General features: G+C 28.0%; 1 protein-coding gene across 1 annotated transcript; it reads left to right on the top strand.

The window, feature by feature from the left end:
• The first annotated feature begins 6,924 nt into the window (after positions 1-6,924).
• On the top strand, positions 6,925-8,802 carry LOC119369104 (germin-like protein subfamily 1 member 11). The gene is made up of 2 exons (XM_089715827.1): positions 6,925-7,113; positions 7,965-8,802. The coding sequence occupies exons 1-2, from the start codon at positions 6,990-6,992 to the stop codon at positions 8,540-8,542; spliced, it is 702 nt and encodes a 233-aa protein (XP_089571953.1). The 5' UTR covers positions 6,925-6,989; the 3' UTR covers positions 8,543-8,802.
• Positions 8,803-10,127: the final 1,325 nt, after the last annotated feature.

The following is a 10,127-nucleotide window of genomic DNA, read 5'->3' on the forward strand; positions in this document are numbered from 1 at the left end:
AGCACAAAAAATAGCAAAATAAGGCAAAACACTCAGGCTCCAACACGCCCTGTCCGTGCACATCAGCACGCCCGTGTTGGATTCAAGGAAAATCAAGTGGAGACTCAGAACCTAGCACGCCCCAGCCGTGCTATCTGGCACACCTGCGCCGAAAGAGGACATCAATCCAAAGGCGTGCTTGCCTGAGCACGACCCATGCTACATTCTATCTTGGAGACTCAGAGCCTAGCACGCCCTAGCCGTGCTATATGGCACGCCCGTGCCACAGATTCTTTTCTAGATGTGCCCCTGAGCACGGCCCGTGCTGAACCATCCTTAGAATCAAGCTCCGACACACCCAGCCCGTGCCTCACAGCACGACCGTGCTAAAAATCAGTATTGTTTTGAGTCGAAACGCCAGCCAATCTCTACTACTTGCATGGGCCATCTGAGATATTTTCCTGACGTATAAATCAAGTTCTAATCCTATTTAGGCACATGAGAGAGTCCTAATTGAGAAGAAATACAAAGCCTAAACAATTTTCTATTTTCAAAAAATTTCTTAGTTAATGAAGACTCTATTTTCTAAACGAAGCTAGATTTTCTCCCAAGAGGCTATGTAAAGAGGGAACATATTCATTATAGAGATATCTAGCTCTACAATCTTTGTTCTATTATTTTCTCTCTCTCTAAAACTTCAAGCATTCAAGATTTGTGTCAAAATTCAAAGAAGCCGTCCACATTATTTGTTGACTACTTTTTATCTCTAAACTCTTAATCTTGTTTTTGCTTTTTATTATTCACATTGATTATGGAATTATTTTCAAGTTCAATTGAGTTTTATTTAATTACTATGTTGAACTAAACTCTCATGCTAGAGATTTGATGTAGCTTAATTTCTCTTCTAATTTATAATATTAGATTTATTTTTCTTTGTTCAATGTATATTTATTATTGAACTTAATGCTTCCAGGCAGAGTTTCTCTATTGAATTGATTTATTTCATTAATCACCATTGGGAGAAGAGTTTGTAATATGAAAAAGGTAATAAATTACTTGAGATTAATAACTTGATGCGGAAGCTATATGGTTTAACTCATGGGAGTTTTCATAAGTTAATGACGTTAGGTTATGAATTCACAAAATAAACCGTAAAATTTAATGATTTAATTCATATTTGATTGCACTATTAGAAGATAGGTAATTAGACCGGATTAAAATAGCTAACTATCAGGAGAGCTTGTTAGTGATTTTAAGGTAGTTTCTCCTACTTGAACAATTAAAATTGATTAACGAACTAATAAAATAAATTGGATAGAATTAAGTAAAGTCAAAATCCCTAATAATTTTTAATCCTTGACTCTTTTAATCAAAAATTGCTTTACTTGATTCCTTCTTATTCTCTTTTATTTATCGAAGTTAGTTCTTAAATATAATTCTCCTTATTGCCGTTTAAATAATAATAGGTTAACATAATTTTGGTACTTAGTATATAATCCCCGTAGAAACGATACTCTTCTTATTCTATATTACTTGTTGCGATTTCGTACACTTGCAAAAATCAACTATCACCTATAAATAACATTTTTAATTCATTAATCTCAAGTGGATGTCCTGTCTTTATGTTCTAGTATATGGATTAATTCTGAATTTAGTAGTGCTATTTAAGGATTGTAATGCCACTTTAGCTAACAGGTCTGATATTACTCTTAGGTGGATTCAGAGGCAAGTTAATACGATTACTCACTATTTGAATCGAGCATCATATAGTTGTACTACCTTCCAAGTTGGGAACTCTATTCTCAATGCTCTTTTCACTTTTAATCTTTCTATCTATGAAGTTTGGATGTTTCTTTTTAAAAAGAAAATAAAATTTTAAAGTTTAAAATTTCTATAATTATAAATATTTTTATGTGTTTTAAGTTAAAATTTTTAATTTTTTAATTAATTTTTAATATCACAACTAAATAACGGAAAATTAGTTATTTGAAAATATTTTTTCAACCAAAACATTTTCCTTGAAAAATATTTTTTAAAATAATGTATTTTTCGAAAATAAACCTTCTTAATAACACCTAAACTTTGGCAATGATATTTTATAATCTCTATGGTTCGAATTTTAGTAACGTTGTATATATTTCTGTATTATCAACAATAACTTTTATGGAATCTGTCTTTTATATATTAAATGTTGTTTGATATGTGGTTAGTATAATTTTTGGAACAGTGATTTTTACGTTTTTACTTATTAAGGGACTCAGTCAATAAGTGTTTAATGAAATTTAATTTTACTAGTTGAACTGTTCAATTGAGGCATTTTGTAAATTAAAATATTTATTACGTGCAATTTTATAAATTAAAGTATTTAATGAGTCAAAATAAAATTTGAGTGCCATATATTAGAATTTCTTGTAAAGTTTAGATACTAATTTCTGCATTTGGCCATTCCTCATAGGTTAGGTAATGTTGTTAGCTTTGACTATTAGTTACTTTCAACTGGAAATCGAAGAATGTTGGATAGAGCTGGCGTAATTTGGGAAAATCAATTGAACAAACTGAATCAAATCGATTTGATTCACTTCAGTTTTTAATTTATTCAGTTTATTTTTAATTTTAATGGGAAAAATCTAAATTTTTTGTCAATTCAATTTTTATAAAGCCTCAAAATAAGTTTAAAAATAGCAAAATAGCTAAAACTAATCGAATTGATTTGATTTAATTACTATTTAGGTTGGTGTTTTAAAAATTTTTGATTTATATATAGCAAATAGATTTCACCTAAGGATTTTTCTCTTCCTCCTTTCTCTCTAGTCTATCTAACTTTAGTTTTCGTTTAGAGTTGGGGCTGTTAATCAGCGGTAGCCTACTACTTTCATTTTTTTTCTTCGTACTCCTGATCTTTTGTTAGTTATTAATAAATTCAGATCTATTTTGTTCTAACATATATGTTTTTCTCTTTGTTTATTATTATTGTTGCTTTATCTCCATATTTAGAGTTCTTTTGTCTATTCTTCTTGTGAAGGTTTGTTACAAAGGTTCTGTTCAGCTACAACTTTTTAAATAGCCAATCAAGACGCTAAATGTTGTTTGGTATCATAACTTTTGGACTAGTTTTTCGATGTTATGGCACCATTTTATGAAAAGTTGATTCATATAACGTTGAGCTTTTAACATTTTATGAAAAACTAATTAAACAGCTAACAGCTAAACGCAACTAAAATAGCTAATTTTGCTTATTACATCTCTAATTTCATGGAGTAGATATACATGAATTTAATTAAATCCAATTGATACCTAACTATTAATTTCAGGTGAACCAACAACATCAAAGAACGTTAGTTATACGTAAATCTCACGTGTGAGGCCAAAATTAACAAAGTTAATAATTTAAAACTTGACTTAATTAAACTAATTAATTAATTAAACGGATGTATAAATATAATACTAGTAATAAAACAAAGTTAAAATTTTTGGAGTTCAATAATTGAAGTATGGTGGGACTGCGACTGCTTCTCTCGTGGATAGAATTAAAAATATATTTATTTTTAATGAAACTAATCATGTTTTAATTTAAACTTTATTAACTATTTTTTTCACTCCTCCCGTGATAAAACTCACCTAAGCATGACCACAATTTATTTTAAACCAAAATCGAATCAATTCAAACCAAAATCAGATAGAGGTCATTGATTGCCAGTTTTAAACCATACACTTATAGTTCGATTTTAGGTTTTTTAATTTTTCTAATCGAATTGATATAATTATTTTAAAATTGGCAGTTCCGACTTGAAGCCACTTTGAAAAAATTCTTTTCAAAGAAATACCTACTTTGTTTTATTATAATTTTAAAAATAAATTTTTAGACTTATTTAATTGGTTTCGTTTTTTCAGTAGTACTATTATTTGTTTATTTTATTATTATTATTATTATTATTTCTTCGAACTAAAAATCAAAAAAAAAATTGAAAAAAATTATCTATTTTTTACTGAAAACTGAAATAGAATGGCCAAAACCGTCTTACAAGCCGTCTAAAAGCGATCCGGTTCTAATTTTATCCTTCTTATAACCAAAATCAATGGTTTTAAAATCGAAAAAAGTAGTCATACCAAACTCCAATTCGTCATTACTTTCGCAAATCAAAGCTCTAACTTCATAAATTTATAAATAATTTTTAAATGAAAAATTGAATTAAAACTAATTTATAAATTTGATTTAGTTTAATTTTAAAATTCAAATATTTGTCTCAATTCAATTTAATTTTTGTACGAAAAGTTTTAAAAATTGAATCGGATGGAATCCAAATTGAAATGTTTTATTATTTTTAACAATATTTTCAGTTATTCTCATTCTCTTTTATAAGGAAATAATTTCTAAGTAAAGTCGCTAAACCAAGAAACTGAACCAAATTGGTTCTATTTGATTTGGTTCCTCTTGAAATTAGTTTATTTTTTTAATGTAAAAAAAAAAAAAAAAAAAAAAAAAAAAAGCTTTCGACTTGTGTCAATTTGATTCTAATTTTAATCGACGCAACCCTCTTTTCATGAATTTATTTTTCACTTTAGATATTTTGTTTAAAGTTTTTGATTTGTTTGTTGAATTTTTTTTCTTTAGGTCTTTCATTTGTTTCTTGATTTTTTTTTTTTAATTTTTTGAGTCTTTGATTTTGTAGCTTTGATTTGTAGAGAGAAAACTAAAATTGTTGGAATTTTTTAAGGGTATATTCCATTTTTGTTTCTTTTTTCTTTTTTTTTTGAATAGATCGTGTGAAATGGAGTATATAGAACTTCAACTTATTCAATTAAATAATAATAAAATAAATTTATTTCTCTAAATTGAACAATTAAGCTATTTATCTGAATTTGTAAATCAAAAATTTTGTCCAAACGAAAAATTCTTGTTCAAAGTTGAATTCAATATGTTATATAACTTTTTAGATAAAAAGATAAAATTGTCCCATATAATTCTAAAATAACATCATATACCATTTAGTAATCATCAATTAATCAACTCTTGATACCATTTCTTAATTCTTTTGTACTATATACTCAACGACAGTAGGAGGGGTTAGCAATGGCCCCTATCTCCCCCTAACCAAAATTGTTTAAAAAAAAAATACCCATAAGATATTGATTTTTTTTTTTTATTTTACCTTTTAAACAATACATAAATGTTTTCAATTTAACCTAAAAAATATTTTAACCCCTAACTTTAATTTCTGGCTTATATACTTTTAATTCGAAATATGTATTCAAAATCTAGCATAATAACCATTCACCCATGTTTTTGTCCGCTTGAAAGGCTTCGTTTCTTTATTGCTCTGTGAGAGAGAGATTGTGGAAGTGGTGGTGATGATGATGAGGTTTACATGAAAGAAAGTATGTAAAATAATTTTGTCTGTGATAAAGAAGAGAGAGAGGAAAATTTTTAAAAAACATAAAAAAATCTTTTAATTAAATTAATTATAAAATAGCATTATTTTTACTAATAGAATACAATTATAACTTTTAAAAAATTATTACTCTATTTTTTTTTCTCTTGATCAATGGTTAAAAAAAATTTTTTTTTTTCTCATATATTAGAGATCGCAGAATCTTTTCGAAAAAAGCACAGAATAAAAGGAAAGAAATTGTGTTTTTTTGCACTATATCTAAATTAGGGATAGCACGTGGGAAATGCTTCCACAGTGCAATAGTAGTTGCCCACTAAGTGACTAAACAATGCACTAGTCACGGTCATGGTAGATAGGTCGCATAGTTTCCTTTTCAATAAGTAGATTTTTACTGTCCTTGGCTTTGTGTGAACCTAAAATCCTGCCAAGAGAAGAGAGGAGGGCCAACCTTGGAAAGACAGCTTTCAAAAAATAAATTTAGCCAGTGATGCCTAGAAAGAGAATTGATGCGGAAAAATCCTGTCTTTATTGAAATTGAACAAAAAGAAAATATCTCAATAACTTTTTAAATTTGTGTCTTTTATAGAATCACTCACCGATCAATGTGGCTATTGAAGTTTTTAAAAATTCTGTTCATCACATTGCGAGTGTGATATGTGACATTTGTTATCTTAAAATGGATTAAACTTTATTAATAAGCACTTGAATTAGCTTAATGTATTACATCTCGAGATGAATTTTATTTATAAGTCCAAGAATTTGAAATTTAAAATTATTACTATTGAGAGAACTTTACTTGAATATATTTAAAAGTTATATATTTACGTATAAGAAAAAAAGATTAATCTTTTCTCATTTATTAAAAGTGCTAATAAGCTGAAATAGTATTATAAGCTACACAACAAAGGTAATCAAGGGGGCCTAATTTTGATTTTCTTTTTAAATTTACCTCATAAAATATAGAAAATTTTACCTTTTGTTATAACAGAGTGATTTTTTTAAATATCGCTTCCTCTAAATTTTGGAAAAAAAACTTTTGCCCCTTCTAATTATTTTTTCTGGTTCCACTACAGGGGTAGCTTTCCTCGTAGCTCACTAAATTGATAAAAACTTTTGTAGTCGAAAGAACTTGAACTCGAGACACTTGGTTGGCAAAAAAAAATTAACCTTTCGAAAGAGAAATTTATTGTAACTTCCATGAAAAAGTTTCAGGTTTCATTTGGCAATCTGTGCAAGAAGCATAAAACATTGACAAACAGATTTGCTTTATAGAATTTTCTTTTGTATTTGGTAATAAATAAGTTTGAAACTCTAAAAGAAGAAAATATATGTATAAAAATCAAATCAATATTGATCTATAAAAGGAGAGAGTAATTAAATTTATTCATTTTCATTTTTATTAAATACTGTGGGCACGTGTAGAGTTCTCCTTATGCACGCTTATCGCCACAATTTTTGTGAGTAATAAATCCTTCCACATGCTACCGCCTGTTCCCTTAAAAGGAATTAGATAAACCCACCATCTGATACCCTCTTCTATAAATTAGTACCCAACCATTGAAACCTCATCCATTCATTGCTTATCAAACCCTACTCGATATCTAAACATTCCAAAAAATAATGAGAATTGCTAATTTTCTTGTACCTCTTTCTATCTTGGCTTTGGCTTTCTCAGTCTCCGTTGCTTATGATCCTAGCCCTCTACAAGACTTCTGTGTGGCAACCGATGATACTTCCTCTGGAGGTATTCATATATACGTGCTTGTTATTATTACTACTACTACTACTTTTTATTACTATTAGTATTCCTATTACTCACTCTGTTCCGTTAAGTATATCACAAGTTTAACCACATAACTACTTTTTCTTTTCTAATTAGTACTACTTCCTTTCCACAATACTTGTTACGTTTGAGAAAATAGTTGGTTCCAAAATACTTGTTATATTTGTGATTTCAAGGAGTGGTAAATCTTTTTTTTTTTCTATGTTTAACCTTTGTATATGAAACAAAATCTTTGTTTATAGAGTATGATACCAAGAATCAAATGTCAGTGAATAACGTACCAACCAAATGAATTCTTGGATTGGAAAGGCAGTTAAAGTGAACTTTTAAAGTTTGAACATTAACCTTAAACTTGAGTTATTGTTCCTAGGGTTATCACTAATCCATATTAATTAACCTGTCTAGAATTTGAATTTTAACATCAGATTCATCGGATATCACTTTGTATAACGATGAAAATCCTAATATATATTTTAAAGATTTTGATAACGAAAAGATAATAGAATGTCACATGGGATTAAAATTCTCAATGAGGTAATTTGAAGACATTAAGATAGGTAAACTTGGTATAATCTCGCATGGGATTAAAATTCTACACTCATATCCTCATGTTATTTTATTTTTTGTTTTTCATAAATTTGCTTGAATTGGGAGCTTATAATCCTGGCTAGATACCACTCCAATACCGTTAAAATATATTTATGTTATTTTTTGAATATTAATCTATTCAAGTTTAAAATTACCAGCTCCACCATCAATTAAATTAACTATATGAATAATAGATAATCACTTCAATTTTATCTTTGGTGCAGCATTCGTAAATGGAAAATTCTGCAAGGATCCAGAGCATGTAACAGCAGACGATTTTTACCATACTGGACTTAATATTGCTAGGCCGACATCAGACCAACTTGGAGTCCGTACAAATCTTTTAACTGTAGAAGAAATACCAGGACTCAATACATTAGCACTATCCATTGTTCGAATTGACTTCGAAGCAGGCGGAGTCAACCCGCCACACCATCACCCTCGAGCATCTGAAATCATAACAGTATTGGAAGGAACTCTTTATGCTGGTTTCATTACAGGAAATCCTGATCATAAGGCTTTTGTCAAAATTTTAAAAGCGGGAGATGTTTTTGTATTTCCATTTGGATTAATTCACTTCCAGTTCAATATTGGTAAAAGCCCTGCAGTTGCTATAGCAGCATTAAACAGTCAAAATCCAGGAGTGGTTACTTCAGCAAATACCATTTTTGGAGCTGTTCCTTCTCTTAATCTTCAACTTTTGGCCAGAGCTTTCCATCTTGATAAAAATATAGTGGCTAATCTTACAAAACAAGAATGGGTCAATCCATCTGACCTTAATTCTTATTCTAGCTATTATTGATATATATTTAGAGTTGTGACAGAGATAAAAATGAGGATTGATGTTACCAACTCTTTCTCGTCTGCATTGTAATAACAAAGAAAGAATATCTATCTATCTATCTATCTATCTATCTATATATATATGTGTGTGTGTGTGTGTGTGTCTGTGTCTGTGTGTGTGTATAAGCAAAGCAGTTTGCATTATATGAAAGTCAAGTGTAAGCATCTGAAATTGCCAAGTATGAGAATGACAATAATTATTTAGTACGATTGTAAGAAGATACGATGTAATGGCAGCAATTGTAAGAAGGTAAGTTGTTTTATATTTTTAGATAATGTCTTTATCATGATAATATCTATTAGTTACATCCCATCAAGATAGTGCATTAAATTAAATTAAAAAATAATTAAAATACAAATAATCCAAGCCATAAAATAAGAAATACTTAATTGCTACTAGGAGCTAAATTGCACAGACACAGGACACGAGATACGAAACGTACGGAATATATGATAATAAATAAACAATCATTTATAATAAATAAAAAGCATAAAATAAAAATGCTTAATTTTTATTTTAATATAATTAGTTTAAATTAAAATTAAAATGCATATAACCCAAACTATAAAATAAAAAACTATTTACTTTCTTATTTTAATGATTATCTTGATGTATGGGGTAGTCTTATATATCAGAAGCTATGTTACATAGATACGGGACACGAGATATAAGAACCTACGGATATGATAATCAATAAACAATCATTTGTAATAAATAAAAAATAAAAAACTTAATTTCTTATTTCAATATAATTAGTTAAATTCTCAAAATTATTATCACTATTGAAAAAGCTATATCTATCTATATAATATATAAAAGCAGGGTAATTTGCTTTATATAGAAGCTAAGTGTAAGTAGAACAATTTGTCACTTAGCGTTATTTTGGTTTATAGAATGATAGATGTTAAAATATACACAATTTAGCACAATTGTAAAAATTGTAAAAAGATCCGTTGTTTTATATTTTCAGATAATTCCTCTATCAAGATTATATCTATAAAAAAAATTATCTCTAGCATCTAATTTAATATATTAACATAAATTTATTTCTTCTTATAAAACAATTAATAAGAAATCCCCATGCTTAAAAAGAGTGTGAATAAACAATATATTACTATTAAAAAAATAATATATAAGCAATTTAAAAATATATATAAACTGAAACGTATGGGATACGATAATTTTAAAAAAAAGTAGGGCATCCACCCGTTTAGGATACGTTACACTAAATAAGTAATACATTAATATTTCAAATAAATAAACAACAATTTATAATAAATTATAAACATAAAATAAAATAAAAACTTAATTTCTTATTTCAATGACACAAAAAATATTTAAAAATACTTCATTTTTTATTAGTAATAAAAAATATTGGTTGATTAGCTTGGTGTATAGAGTAGTCTCATATACCAGGAGCTGAGTTGCACGGAAATGGGACACGAGATATGGAATATATGGGATACGATAGTTTTTAAAAAAAGTAGGACATTCATTTGCTTAAAACACATTACACTAAATAAGTAATATATTAATATTTAAA

The sequence above is a fragment of the Jatropha curcas genome, chromosome 11 (genome assembly GCF_041381405.1).
Source record: "Jatropha curcas cultivar XTBG-Jc1 chromosome 11, XTBG_Jcur_1.0, whole genome shotgun sequence".
Lineage (NCBI taxonomy): Eukaryota > Viridiplantae > Streptophyta > Magnoliopsida > Malpighiales > Euphorbiaceae > Jatropha > Jatropha curcas.